The sequence below is a fragment of the Podarcis pityusensis genome (genome assembly GCF_964106645.2).
Source record: "Podarcis pityusensis genome assembly, chromosome: 8".
NCBI lineage: Eukaryota > Metazoa > Chordata > Lepidosauria > Squamata > Lacertidae > Podarcis > Podarcis pityusensis.
The window spans coordinates 87,654,128-87,677,475 of NC_138033.1; the positions used below are offsets into that span (position 1 = coordinate 87,654,128).

Genomic DNA, 23,348 nt, shown 5'->3' on the forward strand with positions numbered 1-23,348 from the left:
GGTTAGGTTTCTTTGAGTTAGTGTCACCTTGTGTGGCGAGGTCCCTGGGCCCCGCAGCACCCTCCAAAATAAATACGCAAACACAAGTAAATTGGGTTAATGGGATAAATAAGGCTGCAACTTTATTGGTTACAGATGTGAGCGGTTTGGCTTAGGCAATTGGGTGAAGCAAGACTATATCCTGACTCCTGCCCAACTGCAGGAAGTCTCATAAAGGTCAACCACCGGAAGGGGGAACCTTATAATATACATCAATTAAGAGCACCCCCAGCACCACAGTTGGGGTCATGGCATGACCCTAGCCCACACCCAGGCTTCGGACAGGAACCACACCCCCAGATCCCTTTAACGGGATCTTCTTCTTCTTCTTCGGCGATCACTCTTAGCCAAGTAAGATAGTCTTCCATAAAAACGGTTTTAGTAGTGAGTCCATAAGTAACTCTGGAGGCCAATTCTGGATCCACACATCCTTCCACAGTGGGGATAGTGGTTTCTGGGCGGGAGTTGATCAAGGTGTGGATTTGCCAAGCGCACCTTCCTCTTAACACGTTTCTTCCTTGCGTCCTGAGTTCGAGGGGAGGGGCAGGCGGAGGCAACAACCTCCCCTCCCATAATAAGGCTTACCCAATGCCTAGCCAAATGGCTAGTGCCAATTTTGCCAAGTGGAAAAATTCCTACCTGGCCCCACAACCAGGCGACCGACATTAGTCATAGCAAGGCCATAGTCAATCCACACAAGAAAAGAGGGTGGGCGGGCTGGGAGATCCTGAGAATGGAGGCAAAAGGAAGCGGTTTCCCATGCCATGCCGCAATTTAAACAGTCGTAGCCACTCCCCCAGGCAAACCCGATTGGCCGGGCTGTGTGACGCAGCCGGGGATCCTGCTGACGTGGGCTGCGTTCCTCCACCCACTGCTGGGTCGCTGCAAGGACCTGGATTCCTGCTTACAAAGCAGCCCCCCCAAAAAAGGGGGAACTGACTTCCCACCACACAGTCCTGAAGTGATTTACAACAAGAATCAGGTGCATAAGCACCTCTGTATTTAAAGCCTATCAGAGTACAAACAGCCAAGGCCAGCTCTCTCTCCTGCCCCTGTCCCCTCAGATCTGAGGATGGGGCCGGAGAACCACGTAGCTGAGGGGACCCTCTCTGTCTCTGGCTTGTTCAGGCCTGAGGCGGATTTCTGCTATGTACCTGAAACTCCATTTCTGATGCCATCTGAGGCAACAGGTTTCTGAAGGATTCCCCCCTCTAGCATAGCTAAGAGACACACGTTTGTGTGTGTGTGTGTGTGTGTGTGTGTGGATCAACCATTTCATTGGTAAATGAAGGAATAAAAGGTTTTAAGATAATTCAGTGCACAGAAGCATTTTAGTTCTCCTTTACTCTCTGCCAAACAGAGAGAAAAAGATGGGATACAAATGCAATGGCAAATAAATAAGTAGGAGAATTTTCCAGAAAACCCAACTTGCTGTGTATCAAGGAGGCCAATAAGTTGGCGGGGCAGAGGTGGTGTGTGCGCAGGTATTGGGAAGCGAGTGTAACTGAAGCCTGGAAGAGTCACGAGTACCGGGCAAAGATGGGTCACTTGGGAGGGTTTGTGTACTGAGAGAGACACTCCCTTCATTATCATCGCTGCTTCTGAAGCAAAGCTCCCCACCCTCAGGGCAGTTAACTTTGTCCTCTTGGACAAGGCTGAGAGCGGCTGTTGTTTTCCCCTCTACGTGACAGTGACCCTGCTTCTCTTACCGGCTTTTCTGGTTCAGATCGTCTGCTCAAAGCCCTTGCCCCTAGATGGGAGGCTGCTTGCTGCTAGATGCTTCTCTGTGTGATGCGTTGTGCTGATTTTGCCACCTTCCAGTGGGCGTGGGTAACTCTGTATACCATGGGTAGGCAACCTAAGGCTCGGGGGCTGGATCTGGCCCAATCGCCTTCTAAATCCGGTCCACAGGCGGTCTGGGAATCAGCATGTTTTTACATGAGTAGAATGCGTCCTTTTATTTAAAATGCATCTCTGGGTTATTTGTGGGGCATAGGAATTCGTTCAAACCCCCCCCCCCCGAAAAAATATATAGTCCGGCCCCCCACAAGGTCTGAGAGACAGTGGACCGGCTCCCTCCCTGTCAGTTTGCTGACCCCTGCTGTATACGGTGCCTCTGCCTTGCGTGTGACAGTATCTTTCAGATAGTCCTGGAATGTCCCAAAATTACCTTTCTGTGCATCCTGGTAGTGTTTTGAATCTCTGGACTTCTAGTCCATATGCCCTTGGACGAGCTGGGATAACTCAGTCAGTAGAACATGAGACTTGCTCTCAGGGTTGTAGGTTTGAGCCCCACACTGGGCAAAAGATTCTTGCATTAATAGAATAGTGCAGGGGGTTGGACTAGGTGACCCTCGTTGTCCCTTCCAACTCTGCAATTATGAGTCTATTACTTTTGTGATGGGTGATGATTCAGATTGAGCTGGATTCCTCCGGGCAGGGCCAAGAGGGGACAGCTATTTTTACAATTAGATTTTCTGTTTATAGCCCAAATATGTAACCCTGTATAAAAACAGGCAAACCAATAGTTTTAGAATGATCCTTTTGCACAGCTCCCACCATGAATTTCCATCATGAATTTCCCAGGAGAAATTTCCAGGGGACTGTTGCCCCTTGGCTCAAGTCTGCTTTGCACATGGAAATTCCCAGGTTCAGTGCCCTTCGGCTCCAGGAAAATGAGCCCTGCTTGAAATCTGACTGTCTGACTGAAATCTGACTGAAGTTGCTGCTAGTTGATACACCATTCTGGCCAGACGGACCATGGATCTCATTCTGTACAAGGCAGATTACTGTGTTCCTATTTAGAATTCATTTAGAATTATGAGGACTGAAATCTTACTTGGCCCTACAAAGGGCTCCAGCTCACTGACAGAGCCTATGCTTTACACCAGTGTTTCCCAAACTTTTTCCAAACCAGTTGTTTTTAGACTGCAACTCCTATCATCCCTAGCTAGCAGGACCAGTGGTCAGAGATGATGGGAATGATGGTGATGAAGGGCCAGCTAGGGCTGCTTGAAACCCTGGAGCTGTCCACGAAGTAGACAGACATCTTAGATGGCCCCGTGGTCTGACGAAGGCTGTGTACACACATTCGCATCACACTGCTCCTCTTTTAAGAGCCTCCCCAATCCGCCCCTCCTGCCCCACTCATTCAGCTGCCTTTGCTTCCCTTGTGGTCCCTAACAGGAAAGAGTCCAGCATCCTGAGTTTTATCTGCTCCTGTGGAAAGGAGACACCGTTAACTGTGGGCAACCACAAGGCTGCTTTTCTCGGACTTGTGGTGTGCAGATGAGCCCCTGGCTGCAACCAGCCTGCAGATTATGCTTTGGCTTAGATAGGGGCAGGGAACTCGCTTTGCTCTGAGGGAGTCCTGGAGGGTTGTTGAGAAGGGAATGTGGCTTTTTGGATGAAAAAGGTTCCCCACCCCAGCCTCTGAGCATGTGCTTAGCCCGGCAATACGGGTTTGTATCAGAAATGATTTTACTGTCCTTTTGCCCAAGAAAGCCTGAGGTTTCTTCATTTCTGCTGCATAACGCGGGTGGATGGGGAGTGATTTTATAGTTGCAGAAACTCTCCCCCATCTGAAACCCCAAAGGGCTGCTCTCTGCCAGTGTGGACAATACTGACCTAGATGGAGCAGTGATTTGACCTGGTACAATACAAGGTAGCCTCTTATATTCCAAAGTAGATCCCAGAACTGCTGCCTGGGACCCTGCGGTTTGTGGGAGGGGCCTTTCAGGAGGAATTTGAACATTCCTGTGTTCCCAGGGATTTGACAGCAGAAGGATCCTGAGATCACTGAATGAGACAATTTTTTAAAGGAAAAAATATTTTTAGAATGCTTTAACTGTAACTCTTTTTAGAATGTTTAAACTATTTTTAGATTGCTTTTTTGGGGATTCACTGGCGGAGGAAGAGGAGTGTGGGGGGAGCGCACCGCCCCTGGCAGCGCAATCCCAGTGGCGTGCCATCGTGGCTGCCCCCCCACCCGTGCTGGACGCTACACCCCCGCTGTCGCGCCACGCCCCCAAGACGCGCGCCAGCCCTGCCCCACCTTCTCTCCATGCCCCCCCCCCCCCCGGTGCCGGATCATGAAGCTCCGCAAATGTGGGATTTATGGTTGTTTTGTTAAGGATGCATTTTGCCACCCTGGGCTCCTGCATGAAGAAAGGCTGGATAAATATGTCCAATAAATAAAACAAATCTTTTGAATTCATTAAATGAATAAGGGAACCTCCATTTTAGTTGAAACAACACTACCACTTTCCCCAAAGGGAAACTTCAGAATGAAGCTGAAGTAAACAGAAAATGGATTTCATTAGCAAATCTGACAGTGGAGACCTTGGGTCTTAGCAGATCCTGGGTGTGGCTGCTTCACTACAGAAAATGATTTTTCTCCTTGAGGTGCCTATTTGCCCTGCGGATCTGGCCCTGCCCATGTGCCTCACCCAGTGGCAGCTCGCCAGAAGGGAGTCACACCCCTCTTGATGGGCTCTCCTCTTCCTTGGGTTGGATCTCGTGTTCATAGGTACACCTGCAGTGCTTTCTCTCTTGTATTGCTTGACCTTCTGTCCTTGCTTTGTGGTTTAGTTATTTTTAAATAAATTCTGTACTCAGAGTTGTTGCAGCAACTCAGCTAAGGACCGAGCTAGACGAAGCACCCTAAATGCAATTGGCGATTTTGTGGATGGCTTATTAAAAGTAAAATACCTGGTCCCTGGAGGTGCGGAGGGGGCAATCTGAACTGCATCCTGGTGTGGGAGGAAGGGCATATGGGTTTTAGATCATAGCCCCCCCCCGCCCCCCCAGCAGTTCCAATCCAGTTTGGCTCTCCCCCCCCCCCCCCCCGCTTCCCCCAGGCCTTCTTCTTGCGTTGGAAGGAAAACTCCATCCATGCCTATAAAGTTTTTCTTATAGTGCAGATAGCAGCCATAACCAGCCTGAAATGGGTCATGATTACCGTGGGGAGGGGCTTAAAACCCCTAACCTTCCTTCCCTGTCACTTTCCATGCATACTATTTAGGTTTTTTTAAGCCGTTCACACTCTTTCTGTGTAAACTGGTGTCTTGTCCAGTTTGGCACCCTGGTGGCCGCTTGGTGTTTCTGATGAAGCCATTCTGGCCCCGTGTGCACACAGTGATGAACCTTTGTGGCTTATTGTGGCTTCCTGCTTGCAAGCAGTAATCTGGTGCACACTGCCTTATCGCTCCCACAGAGATAATGGCTTTGGGCTCCCTAACATACCATGAGGGCTAACCAGCCAAGGACTCTTAAGGCTTTTGCCCATTAAAACCTTGTGCCATAGCAAACTGTTCAGTCTTTAAGGGGCCACAGGTCTCTCTGATATATAGAGGCATTTCCCCATAAATCCCAGTTTGCAGGGGGTGGTGAGGCAACAAGACAAACCGGCTGCCTTTAGCATTCAAGCAAGGATGTTGGACTAGGATTTGACCCAGCAAGACCATCCTTGGGTTCTTAATTGGCTTTGGCAGCTGAACCGGCACAGAAAGCGGTGTGGTGTTGTGGTTAGGGTATTGGACTAGGACCTGGGAGACGAGGGTTCAAGTCCCCTGCTCAGTCATCAGCTCACAGGGTTGTTGTGAAGATTATGTGGCGAGCGGGGGGGGGGGGGAGTGTCATGTACACCACTTCAAGCTCCTTGAAGGAAAGGCGAGATGGAAAAGCTAATGATTATGATAATTGGAATTGGAATGAACGGAGCCTCCAGGCTCAAAGGCTGCAATGCCTGCCATATAGAAACACCGTGCCCTGAGGTTGAGGGGGTTCATCCTGAGTAAGCCTGCATTTCTGTCTGTCTGTATACATTCACACCATCAACTGCTTCACTTTCTGGCTTTTGGTGTCCTTTCCACCCTCTCTTTTTAGTGCAGGGCCCAGAGATCCCTGGCAGCGACTGGCAGGCAGAGAAGGACAGGCACCTGGGGAGAGGTCCTGCCAGGATGCGCCTTGCTTGGCAGTGGCAGCCCCCAGTGGGCTGCTCTGCCGCCTTTGCCAGGGCAGGGCGGGAATTCCTGCCACCAAGCAGGCACCTGTGGATGGGTGCCTGGTTGCGCCCCCTAAAATTTTTGCACCTGGGGCCAGCCCCCCCCCCCGCTATGCCACTGGGTCCCGACTACACCACCCAAGTTCCTGCACGATCTCGCAGGAGCATCCTGGCATGCAGTAAGACCTGTGGACCTGGCATGCAGTAAGAGAGCTTAAAATCTATGGTGCTTGATGCAGAAATCCAGGGGGTGGACTAGGGGTCTCCTGCAATTCCACTTGCCTGAAGTATTTTGGACTGGGGGGAGCAATCCCCCAATCTCTTCCCAGGTTCTTTGATGATGGCATTGCACGGAGTCACTGCTGGCCGCAGGAGCCTTCTTGCTGCGTGAGGTCACCATTGCCTATTTTGGGAACTGGAGTTAGTGTGACTTAATCCTCTTCAATTATGGCTGTCTGGGAACCCGGTGACAGAGCACACAGCAGTCTGGCAGCGCTAGCAGACTGAAACCTCCCAGCAAGGGACGGTTGTGTATGTTGCAGAGCTAGGAATTGGGAAGCTGCCTTCTGCCGAGCCAGACTGTCCAGCCCAGTACAGTGGTACCTCGGGTTAAATACTTAATTCGTTCTGGAGGTCCGTTCTTTTTTTTTTAAATATAATTTTTATTAAAATTTTTCATTATATCAATTCCAACATCAAACAAATTTTCACAAATTTCAGTTTTTGGACTTCCATCAGCTTCTCTGTCAAACATCCATATTTTCCCATTTTTACACATTTTCTAAGTTTAATATTGCATTTTAATATTACTTTTTCAATCCTCTTTCTGTTTAACAAATATTCCTCTACCTTTCACAAAGCCTCTTTAAATCCCACTAGCGTTGTTTGTTCATCACATGTACTTTTCAGATATTCAGTAAATTTTTCCCAGTCCTCGATGAACTTGTGTTCCCGTTGATATCTAATCTTCCAGTCCAATCCAGTCTTTTATAGGGAGTGAATCCTATTGAATTCAATGGAATTTACTTCAGAGTAAACGTGCATAGCATCATGCTGCACACAATTTGGTGTGTCCCCCCACATGACATACAATTAACATGTTTTCACAGCCACAAAGTGTGGTAGTGCCTGTTGGCATTTGGCGATATATTGCCTTGAGCTTTTACTCAGTCTGCCATGGCTGACATAACCACTGGTAGATCTGTTCTCCATGATTTTGTCCTCCCCTCTCTCTCTTTTTAAAAAAGCTCCCCAAATTTGTGACCTTCACCATATCTTGTGGTAGTTTGATAAAGCAAGGATGGGGCTTGGAGCTGAGCGAGGGGCTGAGTTGAGTCATTTGGATCTGCTTCTCAAGGCTTTGTGTGTTTCCTGCTTCCCGGATAACAAAAGCTCAGTGCCTTGCCTAAGGTTCAGGAGAAGAACTTTGCACATGTGTTGTGTGGGCAAAAATGACTAATTTATTTAAATCATTTCTATACAGCTTTATCTCTTTAAAAAAAAAAATGATAAACAGTTTACAATCTAAATTAAAACATCAAATAAAGCATTGCAAAATGCGAAAGCACTATATATGAAGGTTAAATATACAATATACCGTATTTTTCGCTCTAAAGGACGCACCGGACCATAAGACGCATCTAGTTTTAGAGGGGGCGAACAAGAAAAAAAATATCTCTCCCTCTATGCGCAGAGCCCCTTCAGCGAAGTGGCAGGAGAAACGGAGCCCCTTCCATTTCTCCTCCCGCTTGGCTGAAGGGGCGCTGCGCAGAGAGGGAAAGGTGTGCAGCGCCTCTCCAGCGAAGTGAAGCCAGGAGAGCAAGAGGGATCTTGCTCTCCTGGCTTCAGCAAAAGCAACGCAAAGCCTCTGGAGCGCAGCGGAAGCTCTCCCTGCGCTCCGGAGGCTTCAGGCGGCTATCCCTGAAGCCTGGAGAGCAAGAGGGGTCGGTGCGCACCAACCCCTCTCGCTCTCCTGGCTTCAGCGAAAGCAACGCAAAGCCTCTGGAGCGCAGGGGGAGCTGCTACTGCGCTTTGGAGGTTTTGCGTTGCTTTCGCTGAAGCCAAGGAGCCTGCATTCGCTCCATAAGACGCACACACATTTCCCCTTAATTTTTGGAGCGGAAAAAGTGCGTCTTATAGAGCAAAAAATATGGTACATTTAAAGCAGCATAATTAACAGAAAAACAAAATATTCATACAAACTGTTGCATCCCATAGCTTTAGATGTTAGGAAAAACAGCATCTTGTCTTTGGCAGGTAACAGCTGCCACCCAAGACACAGTGTCTTCTTTCTGTCTATCTGCAGGTTTTAAAATTGCGAGGACAGCATCAGTTGTTATCTCTTAGTTTCACTAGCCAAGGGACATCAGCTTCCACCTTGGACTTCCCACGGTGATGTTTGATGCTGAAATTGAAATCAGCCATTATTGCTACTTGCCAGTGAATGGTGGCATTATACCTGGTGGAGTAAAGCCATATTCTAAGGCGGTGTTATCACTGTTAGTTTCTGTTTCTCACTGAGCAGCTGCGTGGAGTCACAGGTTGAACGGAGTTCCAACAATCACTGTAGCCAGAACTTTCCAAACTGTGTGTTGTGACCCGTTAGTGTGCCGGCTGCAGTGGCATAGGTGTCTTGCACGAGCGCCTTCCCACACTCCTCCCAGGACTGGAAAGGGGTTAGTTTAACCTCTGCTTTGCTAGTAAAACTCAATTACTGTGTCGCAAAATGATGCATGTCTAAAAAGTGTGTCATTAACATGAAAAGTCTGGAAAGCTTTTTTGTAGACCATAATATTAATTCATTCATTTCATAAAATCTATTTACTGCTTGAGTGTAAAAAACTTTAAAGCAGTTTACAAAAAGATAAAACAATATAATCGAGGAAAAATCACAACCATACTATAAAACATGCAAAAATTAAAATACTAAGACAGATTAAAATGACCTCAACTTTCTAAGCACCTGAGTCGGCTTGTCTGACCAAGAATGTTCCAGCAGGTGTCAAGAAGAGCACAGGGAGTCCCAGAGTGCAGGTCCTGCCACAGGAAGCAACTGAGCACCTTCAAATTCAGAACGGGCATTGTGTGGCACCTGTAGCAGTGCCAGCGGCCAAGTGGGCACATGTGGGACAAGCCCATCTCATAAGTAATAGAGATTGTTCTGGAGCCTCTCTGCGACCGTCCACTGCAAGGCCAGGAACTCCAGTTTTCCTGAGTGCTTGCGATACGTTTTCTGTCCTGGTGCTAATGTCCTTGACCCATAGCCAGTATCTCAGCTGGCTTCATGGCATTGGTAGAGAATGGCACCGAGCCCTTCGCTGAGGGCATCTGTCAACAGGTAGACTAAAAGGCAATGACCTATTTGGGGTCTCCAGCACAGCTATTTATGTCAGGAGATTGTTCTGGGCCATCAATACACTTTGGAGTTGATCAGTCCAGGTCAACACCACTACTTTAAAAGGATAGACTAAAGAGGCTTGATACATGTCTGGGATAGCTCAGCTGGGAGAGCATGAGACTCTTAACCCCGGGGTCATAGGTTTGAGCCCCATGTTGAGACTAGATGGCTTTTGTGGTCCCTTCCAACTCTATGATTCTATATTTTAAAAGCACCATGAATGTGAATGTATCATAAGCATCACTGTTGTGGGACATCTAGGAGGAGATCTTTGTAGAAATAATGAAAAATACTGGGAAAAGCTGTTAAAGAAGACGAAAGAAAACCTCCCAAAATAGTATTGTTGGGTATATTCAGTGGAAACAACCGAGGGTTATTATATAAACATTTAATTGGTGACTTATTAATGGCAGCAAGAATACTGATAGCTAGAAATTGGAAAGAGGTAAAGGGTTTAAGTGTACAAAAATGGTATAATGTCATTGTCTGAAAAACAAACGCAAAAACTTTGTGTACTTAGAGGGCACAAATAGAGGGAGACTTTTATGGTGGACTGATGGCCATTCATCCAGCCCAGAAACAAAGAATCTGTGGGACAAACTGTGCCTGCTGCGTTGCATAATACACAATTGCATTAGCATCTTCCTTTATACTGACATAAGCAACTTTTGGACTCTCTCCAGTGTTTATATGGATTTTACTCTTATTATTTAGATCTGAACTGTATCATACTGGCCTCATGACCCAGAAGCTGTACACCGGCTCCCTCGGCCAACAAAGCGAGATGAGCGCCGCAACCCCAGAGTCGGTCACGACTGGACCTCATGGTCAGGGGTCCCTTTACCTTTACATAGGCCTTCAGGCTGGGTCAAAGGGGGGGCTCAGTTTGTCACCCCTTCAACACTTAATATAGGTGGCTTTTTACTTCTTTATATAATGGAGGGGGGATGGAAATGTAGGTCTTCTGAACTGGCTGTTGGTTTTATAGACTGATACCCGTCTGTAATGGTGGGATTTGCCCCAAGTTTCCATCAGCTATGGAAAATGCCCTGATTCTTCTCCCAGTATTTGTTGGGCCATTTCTTTCTGTGGTTCTGAAAGGCTACACATGTCTACAGATGGTCCAGATATACTCTCTTGCCCCCTTCTTCCCATTGATATGATTCAGGATCAGTGCTAGAAACTGGGATTTAAAAGCTATTTGCCACTTGGCTCCTGGAACCCAGGTTGTGGGCACCAAAACAAAATGTCTAGTCCCATTTTTTTATTATTCAACAACACTTTTTATTTTTATCTTTTGAAAAGCAAGGATTAAAGATGTGCGTCTTTTGGTGCTGCACGAGCAAGGTGATCCACGGGGCATCGGGGCACCAAAAAGCTGTGTCTTCTGCCCCCGCGCTATCCCACAGATCAGCTGATTTGTGCAGCAGCGCAGCACCAAAAGAGGTGACATAGAAGATCTGGATAAAGAACCGAGGACGTCTCAGTTTTCAGTCCCATCACAGGCCCATCATCACTGAAGGCAAAATTGGTTCACAAGGATGAAAATAGGTCTTTAGAGTCACTCTGTGGAGTCTGTGGGACATATCCTGTCCTTGTCATTGATGACCATTCTTTTGGAGATCCAAAATAAAATCTGCAAAAAAAGATATGTCAGTTGGTCTTCTTAAGAAAGAAACAAATTTCAGTCCTATGAAGCGGCATAGCATGGGCAGGGCGTGGTCTCGGGCACACAATCTGGGGGGGTGTGTGCAAACCAGCCCCCCTCCGCAGAGATCCCTGTCATGCCCTCTCTGGCTCTGCAGCAAGGGCTGGGGGAATGTGGAGGGTGATGAGCCCCAGTGGTGCCAGCAGCAAGGGCTGGGTGAGTATGTTCCTACAGAAGCACAGAGAAAGGGAGAGTTCCTGCAACTATTGAAAATTAATGTAGTGGGTAAGGAAATGAGTGTTATCATATTATTAAACATGTAGACAGTGTGCAACACAATAAATCAGATTGTGAAGCAGCAGCTCTCAGTGAGTCCTGTCCTAAGCCTTTGTTCCAAGTTCAAGTCTTCCCTCATCCTGTCCATTTCTCATCTGGCTCCTTTTCAAAAACACCCCTCTGCAGCCTAAGCAGGAAGAGGTGAGCAAATTAACTTTCTTTCTGAGCTGTTTGTGCAATTGAACAGAGGCCTAAAACTTGACTGTCCTGGGGCGGTGGGGGGGGGGCATAGCTCAGCGTTAGAGCATCTGTCCTGCATTCAGAAGGCCCCCAGGTTCAATCCTCAGCATTTCCAGGTGGGCTGGGAGAGACCCTTCTGTGAGACTCTGGAGAGCCACTGCCAGTCAGCGCAGGCAGCACAGAGCCAGATGGACCCGGGGTCGGCTTCTAGTCCAGGCTTCCCTCTCTTTTCGGAGAGAGTGGCTTGGTTTTTGCTTAAAGGGGCAGCAGCATATTAACATATTAACTAACCATGCAGACTGTACATTTACATATGATTAAGGCAGACTCCGGTTGCCTTGTACTGAGTCCGGCAGTGCCATGAGCGTCACGACACCCCGGCGCCTGCCGTAAGGGAAGGGCGGTAGGCAGCTCAGTGGGTAGAGCACACGCTTTGGGTGCACCCCATACCCAGGTCCACTCTTTGGCGTCTCCAGGTAGGCCTGGAAGAGGCACCTGCCTGAAACCCTGGAGAGGCACTGCTAGTACTTGTCCAGTCTGGTGCCCTCCAGGTGGCTTGGACTACAACTCCCATCAGCCCAGGCCCGCACAGCCTGTTGGGAGTTGTAGTCCAACTGGGTGGGGAAGGCTGCTGCTGACAGGCTTGGTAGAAGGCAGGTTCTTGTGCCCTTCTCCTGTGTTCCTCTGCCATCTTCTTTAGGGACAAGGAAAAAGTGGTGGCAGCGGTGGTCTCTGCTGTGATCCCCAGCCTTGCCCAGGCTGCAGTTTCTTAGCAACACCCCTCTCTCTTTCCTGATGCCTCAAGGAGTTTACCACCCACCAGCTGTTTGCTTGTGGATTTCCTAGACTCCTAAACCCATAATCCTGGGTTTATCAGGCAGAGAGGAGAGCTTGGGAGGGAGCTGTGCATTTGCTTCTTAATTACTTTGGTTTCCCTGCTCTGTGGGATGGATCCCTGCGGGCCTGGGCTGCCTCTTATTGCTGTCCACTTGCAAAGTTCCTACACCGCTGCTCACAGGACAAAGTTCAGGCTCAGCGTTGGAGATGTGACTTTATTGGTGTGTAATGGCACTTCATTCCACCCAAGGGTGGTGAGAATCCGTGCTTGTGAGCAGATGGTGCGTAAAATGCCTCTCTAACTAAAATGTTAGTTTAGTTAGCTGTCTGTAGATTGCCTGTCATATGGGCAGATCAGCAAGAATGCCACAGTCTATTAAGCAAATAAAAATATCAAAAATCAAAAGATTTAAAAACTTCAAAAAGTGAAATGCAACAACAGGGCAAATTAACATAATGCCGTTTCTGGAACTAAACATTGCAGGACCTGGGAACATTGGTGTGAAGACACCATAGCACCAATAGTTTTGCCGCCCGTTTGCGTTCCATTGGGAAGTGATTCCACAAAGAGGGAGCCACCACAGAAAAGGCTCTCTTCCCAGTCACCACCAAACACAATTCTCCACAATGGTGTACAGTTAAGGGGGCTCCTCAGCCATTTGCAGTGCCTGGATGTGGCTCTATGAGAAGAGGCGATCCATCAGATAACTTGATCCCAAGCTGTTTAGGGCTTTGTAGCTCAGAGCTAAAGCCTTAAACCTGTCCTGGAAGCTGACAGGCAGCCGCTGAGGTTCCTTCTGGCATGGTGTGACATGTGTCTGATTGGGCCCTGCAGTGCACAGCCAAGGTGCCACATTATCCACTGGCTGCACCTTCCAGGCCAGCCCTGAGGGCAGCTGCTGGAGGACGGGCAGAACACGCCAGCCTTCACGCCTCCTCTGCTCCTTCTGCCGCTGCTTTCCCCCCTCATTGAGCACACAAAAAACAAGGGTGAGTTTGTTGTTGTTTAGTGGTGTCCGACTCTTTGTGACCCCGTGGACCAGAGCATGCCAGGCCCTTCTGTCTTCCACTGCCTCCCGCAGTTTGGTCAAACTCATGCTGGTAGCTTCGAAGACACTATCCAACCATATCATCCTCTGTTGTCCCCTTCTCCTTGTGCCCTCCATCTTCCCCAACATCAGGGTCTTTTCCAGGGAGTCTTCTCTTCTTATGAGGCGGCCAATGTCTTGGAGCCTCAGCTTCAGGATCTGTCCTGAGTTACATCATTTTAACTTGCTTGCCCATGAATTGTGTCCAGTAATTTTAAGTTGTTTTAAACTGTTTTTAAAACAACATTGCCTCTCCCCACAGCCAGCAAAAGCAGAATTATCATGTTCTGGTCTGACACCAGATCCCATGCAGTGAGGCAGGTCAGACGTTGCAGGATCACAGACCAGGCTGAGGACGCAAATATCCCCAGCAGAAGCCGAGAGCAAACTGAGGCCCTTGAAGCCTCTATCTCCAGACTGTCCCTTCTGGGCCCTCAGACAGCGCTCCTCTATTCCTTGGCTGCCTCCTTGGTGTGCGCCTTGTGCCACTTGGCCCGCAAGGTGCTGTGGGAAGGAGCGCGTTTGGCTCCTCAGGGGAAGGCACCCATAAGGACCCTGGCTCTGGCCCTCCATGCCGCAGTGGCAACAGAGGCTAGCCCACGAGGGTCAGTGGGGTGCTGTCCATCCTCCTGCCTTCTTACTATCCCAACTGCTGTATTCCCTCATAGTGTCTTAAATGTGTGTTGACGTCGTTTTCTGATGCACAGACCATAATTGCCGTAATTAACGTGTTCATTACTGCCTTTCCCCAAAGATTCATTTCAGCTATTAAGATCAGAGTGGCCGTGTCTCCCTGGCAGAGTGTCTGCTTTGCATGCAGAAGGTCTCAGGTACAACCCTCAGAACCGCCAGGTAGGGCTGAGAGAGAGACCCCATCTGAAGTCCTGGAGAGCCTGTATGTGGGGGGGGGGGGTCTCAAGGCAGTGAGGGGAATGTCTGTAAAAATCACTAGCCCACTTGGACACAACATGCTAAGGATATAAGCTGTCTGTGGCACATGGAGGTGTTTGGGGGGGAGATCTGTCCCTGGTCACTTGGAGGCAATTCTTTTCTCGCCTTGGGCAAACAGCTGCTTTAGGACATTTCCTGGCTGCAAGCAGAGGATCATTTATCAGGGTAGAACCTCTGGAAAAAAGTGGTGTGTTCAAGGCGAGTTGTAAGTATACTGTTTATTTTAAATTTATGTTTAGTACATATTATGGTTTTATTTGGTGTTCCCTTTTATTGTTTTACTTGCATATATTGCAAACCATTCTGGGATCTTAATCAATAAAAGGTGGCTTAAAAATGGAACAAATAATAAAAAATTTAATTGGTGAGGCGGTGAATAAGTGGCATCTGGTTTTCCGCTGCCAGGTTATTGACAGGTGTTTCTCCACAAAGTTAGCCACCGTCTGTTTTGCATGTCTCTGTGTTCCTGGGCCCAATTCAAGGTGTTCATTTCGGCCTGAATACTTGGGACCCAGGTAGTTTTCAGGCTGCCTTTCCCTTTTGACAGACTGGCCAAGGCCATGAGATCAAGGGAAAGGGGACAGGAGACAGGGCCGTTCTTGTCCTTTGCATTACTTAGTAATGGATCAAAATGTGCCTCTAAACTTTGCTTTTTTGTATTTGAAATGTGTTGCACATTCTTGTTTGGAATCAACACATGTAGGCAAAATGGCTCTCTGTCCCCCTGCATTAATTAAAACAAGTTTGCCTATGAATAGCATCACACAGTGTTAAAATGACAACATAAATGATTTAGCCTACAAAGATGAGTAGATGGAGAAGACCAATTAAGCATATGATATGGTAGCTCAGTCCCAAAGGTGAGCTCAGTCCTTATGCTTGGCCAATGTGGCACCTCCAGATGTTAGTTGACTGCAGCTCCCATGGCAAGATGGCTGGGCCAGATCTGGAGGGCACCAGCTTAGTAAAGGCTGACATGTGGTTAAAACATCACCAACCACATGTAAGAATCCTAAAAACCATTATTTTGGGGAGGGGGAGTAACCTGGGGGCAGGGGGACAAAAGAAACCCCAACAGCTTGGCAACTGAAGATGCTTAGTGACCAGATAATGCTGTATTTCTGTTGGGGGGGGATGGGATGGAGTAAGTTGCGGATTCCTCTTGTATCATCCTAACTTTCTGGAGGGGTGCTTTGACGATCGGAAATTTGGGGGAACTGTGCAGTAGCAGAGCAGACCAAATGCTCTGAGGAAGGCTTGAGTCCAGAACTTTTCCCACATAGCTCTGCACGGTGATGTATGTGCCTGTTGCATTCTGGAAAGAGTCCTGCCGAGAGCACCTTCAGAGTATTCACAGCTTAACAGTTCCAAAGGGCAGGAAAGCTCCCAGCTTTAGTGTCCCCCAGAGTCAGGCTCATCTGTGAAGCATCTTTGCTTCACAACACCAGGCCCTGCTGCTGATCTCCACTATCTTGTGGCTAGCACATGACCTGCCAGTTTCCAACAATGTGCTCAGGAAGAACTGCAGCGCAGGGAAAGGCAACTGGTTCCAAGGACTTCATTCATCGGGACAGGATTAAATCAAGAAATAAGAGCTCCCTTCTGTCCATCAGGCAGCACCCTTGAACTCTTATTCCCAGATTTCCATCAGGCAGCGGTGGCTTTTTGTCCTCCTGTTATTTAACTGTTTAATTATTTATTTCACAAAAATTATATACTGTGTGATTGCAAAAAACAAGCAAACCTCAATCAGTTTGGAAATAAAATAAAGCGATGAACTTATCAGTGAAAACAGGCAAAACAAACTTTTTAAACGTTGCTACCAAAAGGTAGCTGCAATTCCAGGCGTGACTTCACAAATCAGTTCCAGAGATTGTGGCTCTAGGTCAGGAAGAGGGGTCTCCCCATCCTTAGCAGACCACAGTTCCCAGAATTCTTTGGGGGAAGCCATGACTGTTTAAAGTGGTAAGATCCTGCTTTAAATTTGTAGTGCAAATGGGGCTGGCATGGGAACCAAGAGCTGGCACAGATGACATTAAGCATCCAGCGATCTCTTCCAAATTCCCACTCGCCCGTGGCCTACTCATGTGAGCAGTTCGACATTGAAGGAGAAGAATTGCATGAAATTGCAGCTCCCCCTCCGTGTCTCAGAAACCACCTTTCCAATCAGCAGTGGCTGAGAAGAATTCCTGCCTAGCCTGGGAGGTCTCCTCCCACCCACAGCGCGGAAGGGGAGAAAAGTGGTTCTCCCCCCTCCTTAATTGCCAGGACATCTAATTGTCTTTCTTTCTCTCTAATGCTGTAATAACAGTCAGAATTGCACAGACTGATCCTCCACCAGCTTTCGCGAATGCCCCAAGAGTGAGGAACAGGAGAGCATTGTGCAAAAGACTTCTGGTTTATTTTTTCAGACTGTATTCATGTGGGAACCTTCTGCCTCTCACTGCCATCCCTGCCTCCAAAACTTCCCACAGCCCTGTCCCTGCTCATGTGCTCAAGCTAGCCTGGCAAACAAGCGCAGCTCTGTTGAGCCCCTTGATGCACAAACTCACTCTGGCCTGCTGTGGTCACCTTGGCCTCCTACCAAAATCATTCAAGCCCTTTGTTTAGAGTGTGCCGTACCCTTCCCTAAATTAAAACTAATCCCTATAGTTTCCCTTGGTCCCTGGTTTGATTTCCTCACAACATTTGGGGTGGTGTCCAGTGCTAGTCCTACTCAGAGTAGACCCTCTGAAGTTAACAGACATGACTACCTTAAGTTATTTAATTTCAGCGGGTTTACTCTGAGTAAGTCATAGTTGCATACAACCCCTGACCCCACATCTTGACACCAAGGGTTGTTTGTGACCAGTGCCAGTCCTACATCAGAGTAGACCCATTGAAACTAATAGACACGGCTAACTTAGATCCTCTAATTGGAGTGGGTCTGTTCTTAGTAGAAGTTAGTTGGATCTGATGCCAAGATTCCAACCTTCCCACCGTCTATGACCAGCTGTCTCTGAGCAAGAGGGACAGCTTAGGGTGAGTTGGCCACAGTCATAGGATTTCATTTTCCCAGGACTCTGCAGCAGCAACCAGGCAGATGATATGTTTCCAGAATGCTTAACACTTGTGACTCTTTCTTTGGTGCTGTAATAGCTTATCTCGCTCTCTCTCCCATAGGTAAATCGCACCTGGCCATTGTCCAGAAGGTGAACAATGAAGGCGAAGGTGATCCTTTCTATGAGGTGCTGGGCCTGGTGACACTGGAGGATGTCATTGAGGAAATCATCAAGTCAGAGATCCTGGACGAGTCAGATATGTACAGTTAGGTCCCTTCCAAATCTCCGCTGTTGCTGGGCAGGGTGGTGCGATGGCAGATCGGCTGTATAGTAATAAATATGTGAATATGTGGATAGGACATTTTGTGGGTCTTCCTTTGCACCATAGGGCAGGGGCAGCCAGTGTGGCACCTCCACCTGCTTTGGACTACAACTCCCATCAGTCACAGCTGGCATGACCAATGATCTGAGATGATGGAAGCTGCAGTTCACATCTGAAGCTGCTTGATTGAGGGTCTCCTGATGATCAGGTTTCATCCATGCAATATGCTGGAAGATTCAGGGCAGACAAAAGAAAGCACCTCTTCTCACAGAGCACAGTTAAACTATGGAACTCACTTCCACAGGAGGCAGTCCTCTTTTAAAGTCATCTGAGATGGTGGCCATCGCGGCCTCCTGCAAGAGCAGATTCCATAGTTCATGATGTCTTGGCTGGCTCAGAGATACTCCAGGCGTCTTCCCTAATGCTGACCATTTCTCATTTGGCCACATGGCAGCCTGGTCCTCAAGCACAGTGCTTTGCTTTTCCCATGAGTGCTGTGTCGACCATTAACTTCTCAGGGAGAAATTTAGGATTGCATTGAGGGACAAAATTGGGGCATTTGCCAAACCTGCCCCAGTGTTTGAGAAGGATTTGACTACTCCCAATGGTGTCCATAGTGTTAACTATGGGTCCCATAGAATTTAATGTGAGTTGTGCTCACTTTGGAAGCACATACAGTATACTAAAACTGGAATGATACAGAATTTAATGTGAGTCATTGAGAGCCATGCCACTCTGCCTGGAAACCCAGGGACAAGCTGCTATTATTATTTTTATTATCATTATATTTGTATGCCATCCATCTGACTGGGTTGCCCCAGCCACTCTGGGTGACCCCCAAGATAATATGAAATATTAAAATATTAAGGAAGAGGTACACAATGAAACCCCTGGAAATGTGAAAGGAATGTCCAACTCCTGATCCTGGGTACAATCTGATTTTACAGCCATTAGCAGACAGTGTCATAACTTTCCCCAAGCTTTACTCTGTACCCTGAGGACTAGAAAGATGTAAATTATATGAAAGCAGAAGGCTTCCAGGAGTCTGAGTTACATGCCCTTGTGGAAGGCACCAGGGTGCATGGAACAAGCACAGTTTGTTTGCAGTAATACACTGAATAGTGAACTTGTTCTTGGGGGGACGCCCTTCCTCTCAACCTATCCCCTTCCTCCTCTGTAGCTGACAACCGGTCCAGAAAACGAGTGAATAACCAGAAGAACAAAAGGGACTTCTCTGCCTTTAAGGACAATGACACAGAGTCCAAGGTGAAGATCTCCCCGCAGCTGCTCCTAGCTGCTCACCGCTTTCTCTCTACGGGTAAGAGATCCTTTGGGAATCACTCTTGGTTCGAAATCCTGGTTTGCTGGAGAAGCATCAAGCACCGTCTGCTGCTCTTGATATAATGCAGACATTTTGCTTTAGGAATCTCTCCCTCCTACGTGTGGAGCACAGAGAGCCAGGGAAGTACTGTAGCTGCAAATGAGTCCTGGGCCTTACAAGACACACCTCCTTAACATGACCTTTGAGCCCTGAGAGGTGGGTTTTCAGGGCCAACCCTATCATTTGTAATCTATTTTTGTATTCGTAATCTGCTTTAACTTTTTTCCCATTTAAGCCCAATATCAAAACCAGGACCTGCTGTTGAAGGGTGCATGATGATGGTATAATAATACTGTACAGGTCATATGGGCATCAAGAAGCACAGCAGCTTCAGGCTGCCATGGGGTCCCCACCCTCTGTGGGGCTGTGTTTTGGCTGAGTGTAGGAATGTGTGGCATGGGGCAGTTCGGGGAGGAACTGGCATATTTACATGCTGCTTAATACTGCTCCAAGCAGCAAAAAATAACAAAGAAAATATAAAGCAAACAATTAAACCATAGGCATATCCGGTCTAAAATACCGCAATACCCTTTAAATGCAGTAAAATTTTGGAAAGGTGAAGACACATGGGAAGCAAAAATCGCTCAGAGGGCAGCCTCTACGGCAGGGGCTGCTTTGGGTTTCTCACAGGAGCCCATCTTACCTTTTTCTTGGCACACCAGTGCTGCCCGGCACATTTTTCGGAAATGACTGACTTGCATCATTTGCAAGAAATGCATCCACACCTGCGCAGGCAGGTACCCCCACCGTTTGATGTGGAATCTTGTTCCCTTTGCTGTCTTATCTTGAGGCCCATAATAAGAGCTGCCAAGTCTGATTTCAAAGACTAATATGAGAGCCTTATGAGAAGGTCATTCCCATTGTCTCATTCACAAATTACAGGGGATTTACCTTCTCAGAAAGACAAGCCCTCCATTATCCTGTCTGCTGTGGCTTTAGGCTTGAATGGGAGGTTGCTGCTGGGTCTGTCTGTTTATCCTCCCCCCTCTTCCTCAGCATCTCTTCCTTGCAGCAAAGTCAACAAAACACAGCCCCAACATGGTTGCCAAGTTTCTAGGGGGGCAGCCAGCCAAGGATAGGCTACAACTGAAGATAGGGCAAACTAAGTTGTATCCAGTGCTGGTCCTACTCAGAGTAGACTCACTGCAATTAATGACATGGCTAACAAAGGTCCACTGCTTTTGGTCAGTTTGCTCTGAGTCCACCTTAGATACAACCATTTGCTTGCGGGGGCAGGAGCTGCAAGAGGGAATGGTGCTCCTTAGAATGGGGAAATGGCAAAGCCAGCTGAGAAGGAAAACTCATTGCCAGGGAAGCCCCCACTGAGAGAGGCAGAGACTGAGACCGAGAGAATATATAGATTATGGCGGGGGAAATCCCAGGGCGCTGCTGGTTTTTATTGTTATTTATTTCATAAAATTTGCATACCACTTGATAGTAAGAAAAAAGACCTCAAAGCAATTTACAAAAAGAATGGAGCTATAAAGTTATCAATAGAAATATTTAAAGGCTGCTATTTAAACAAACAAACAAAAAACAAAATCAACGGTCAGCTGAAAACAGCAGAGGTACAGTTCCCAGAGTTCCCAATGAAGACTGATTGATCACCAAACCAATCCGTTGTAGATCTGGGAGGGATTCTCTTTGCAACTCTCCATACCTTTAACAAACTACAGCTCAAGAATTCTTTGGAGGAAGCCGAGACTGGTCAAAGTAGTATCATAGCACTTTGAATGTTTGGTGTGAACCTGGCCTGGCTCTGTATCATCTGCAGTGACTGGCCGTGGCTCTCCCCCAGACCCCCCTGGAGAAGCCTTTGGGGATGGGCCTTTCTGCATGCAAAGCAGGTCTTCTGCCGCTGACCACTGCCCTTCCCCAACAATTCTCACCCACTGAGGGTGAAGAAATATCAGGTCGATAACAGCCTGAATTTCTGGTTTCAGTACACATCTCCCCCCACCCCCCCACCAACAGCTTTTTTCCGGGTTTCACTGCTCCTACTTCTTTGCAATGCCTGGACCTGCCCCGAAAGGTTGGTTCCCCTGGATGTTTCCCTCTGGGGTCTGACTTGCATGTCCCCCGCCTGCTTTTTGCAGAAGTGACGCAGTTCACCCCCTCCCTCATTTCGGAAAAGATCCTGCTCCGCCTGCTCAAGCACCGCGACGTCATCAATGAGCTGAAGTACGACGAAGAAAACAAGAAGTGCCCCCAGCACTTCCTCTTCAACAGGAACAAGCCGGCCGACTTCTTCATCCTCATCCTGCAGGTAATCCAATCCCTTTGGCGAGTGGAAGCAGGGAGGGAAAGATTCTCACCAGTTTAAGGCAGTAGTGGGCAGGGCCAGGGGCAAAAGTGGGAGGAGCAACAGATGAGACTTTGCTATAGCCAGCTCCATTCCAGCCATGCAAAAGTCAGAGTTTTCCTCACCCGACCACCCAGGGAGTGCTCAGAGGAGGGATGGAGAGGAGCATCCTGAGGGCCAGGTAGAGGGCAGCATTGGAGCTCCAACATGAGGCTCACCCCCTCCATTGTGCGGTATGGAACACGAATGGCTAAACTGATGCCCTCTGAATGATGCTGGACTCCCAACTTCCCTCAGTCCAGCATGGCCGGTGGTCAGGGGTGATAGGGGGTCCCCACCCAGGGGGCCAGGAGGATTGTGGGAAGCGATCCTGGGTGGGCCCACAGTCTGAGAGGGGCAGAGGCAAGCCTGTGAGGCCTTCCAGCGCATGTGCGCTGAGGATGCTGTTCTGCCATGCCCCCTGCCCCTGTGGTGCTCAGCTTGAAAAGTGAGATGAGTGCCACACCCCATAGTCGCCTTTAACTGGACTTAACCATCCATGGGGTGCTCTGGCACAACCCACAGGCTCCCCTCAACTCCCCTCTGCCACCTTTTTGCTCCTTCAAAGATTTATTGCCCCAAGCCGGGTTTCTGACAGGTGTTTCTCAATTCCCTTTGTTCCTGCTGCCACCACAGATACTTTGTTCTGAACTTTTCTCACCTCTTGCATAGCCAGTCAAGAGGCATGTGGTGCAATTTAGTAGCACATGAACATTTGGCCTCAGTTTGGAATTATCTCTTTGGTCCTTTGTCTCATACAAAGTGAAGGCTGATAACAAGGCTGACCCTCCTCTATTAAACCAGCCCTGCTGCCCTCAAATCCTCTCCCCACATCCACCTCTTGCCCCAACTCGGCTTCCAAATTGTCTCCCACCAGCATTTAAACTCCTTTTCAAGCTCTTATCCAATCACCAGTCATTTCCAACTGCACACACTGCCTCCTGCTTCCAACCTAACACGTACCTTAATTTAAATATTATACTTAACCTACACATTTACCTTACAAAACTGCACATGCACACAATTAAAGATGCTCCCTAAAGAAACGCCCAAACTTCTCCCACACCTGTTTGTTGCAGGCAGAGGCTGACATTCAGAGGCTGACTGTGCTCCCCCCCGCTCCCCCCCCCCGGAAGCTTGTGTGCCATTTTTCACCTTCTCATTGAAAGATCCCTTTACCGCGGTGCAACTGCTGCTGACTCTGGCTGCTTCATGGAAGCTCCTGAGAATCTCACGTGACTCTTTGTCTTTCTCACAGGGCAAAGTGGAGGTGGAGGCCGGCAAGGAGAATATGAAATTTGAGACCGGTCCTTTCTCCTATTACGGAGTGATGGCATTGAGCCCGTTGGTCACCACAAGTAAGGACCTGCATGCGGAGGGGGCCAAAGGGAGACGGCCACAAAAGGGGCATGGGGCCAGGCACCCTTCCCAGTGGAACCCGCTCCCTCTGTCTGTCAGTGGCAGTCCTTGAGGGCGGGAATGGTCAGCTGGCAAGCCATGAGGCAAGCTGGGCCCAGGAAGTACTGTTTTTACCAAGCCCCCTGGGTGGTCGTCCACCAGGGCATGCAAACCCTGATGGACTTCGGCTCCCTTCAGCCCCAGCCAGTATAGCCAGTGGTTAAGGATGATGAGTTGTAGTCTGGCAACTTTGGGAGGGCCCCACACACTTGCCACCTCTGCCTTAGGCCTCGCTCAAGGCATGGTAGCAAAAAGTTATGCCCACCATTCACTTATAAGGGAAGGCAGATTCCATGGGAGAGACGGAGGGCTCAACTCTCCTCTT

General features: G+C 48.4%; 1 protein-coding gene across 2 annotated transcripts in view; it reads left to right on the plus strand.

Moving 5' to 3' along the window:
- Nucleotides 1–23,348, plus strand: part of CNNM4 (cyclin and CBS domain divalent metal cation transport mediator 4) — a gene marked incomplete at its 5' end in the record, with an annotated part of 45,474 nt that overhangs the window by 11,491 nt on the left and 10,635 nt on the right. For both annotated transcript variants that reach the window (XM_081018536.1, XM_081018537.1), the window contains 4 exons: nt 17,643–17,786; nt 19,024–19,161; nt 21,321–21,490; nt 22,824–22,923. In XM_081018536.1, coding sequence (XP_080874662.1) covers nt 17,643–17,786; nt 19,024–19,161; nt 21,321–21,490; nt 22,824–22,923 — 552 coding nt within the window. The remainder of the gene's footprint in view (nt 1–17,642; nt 17,787–19,023; nt 19,162–21,320; nt 21,491–22,823; nt 22,924–23,348) is intronic.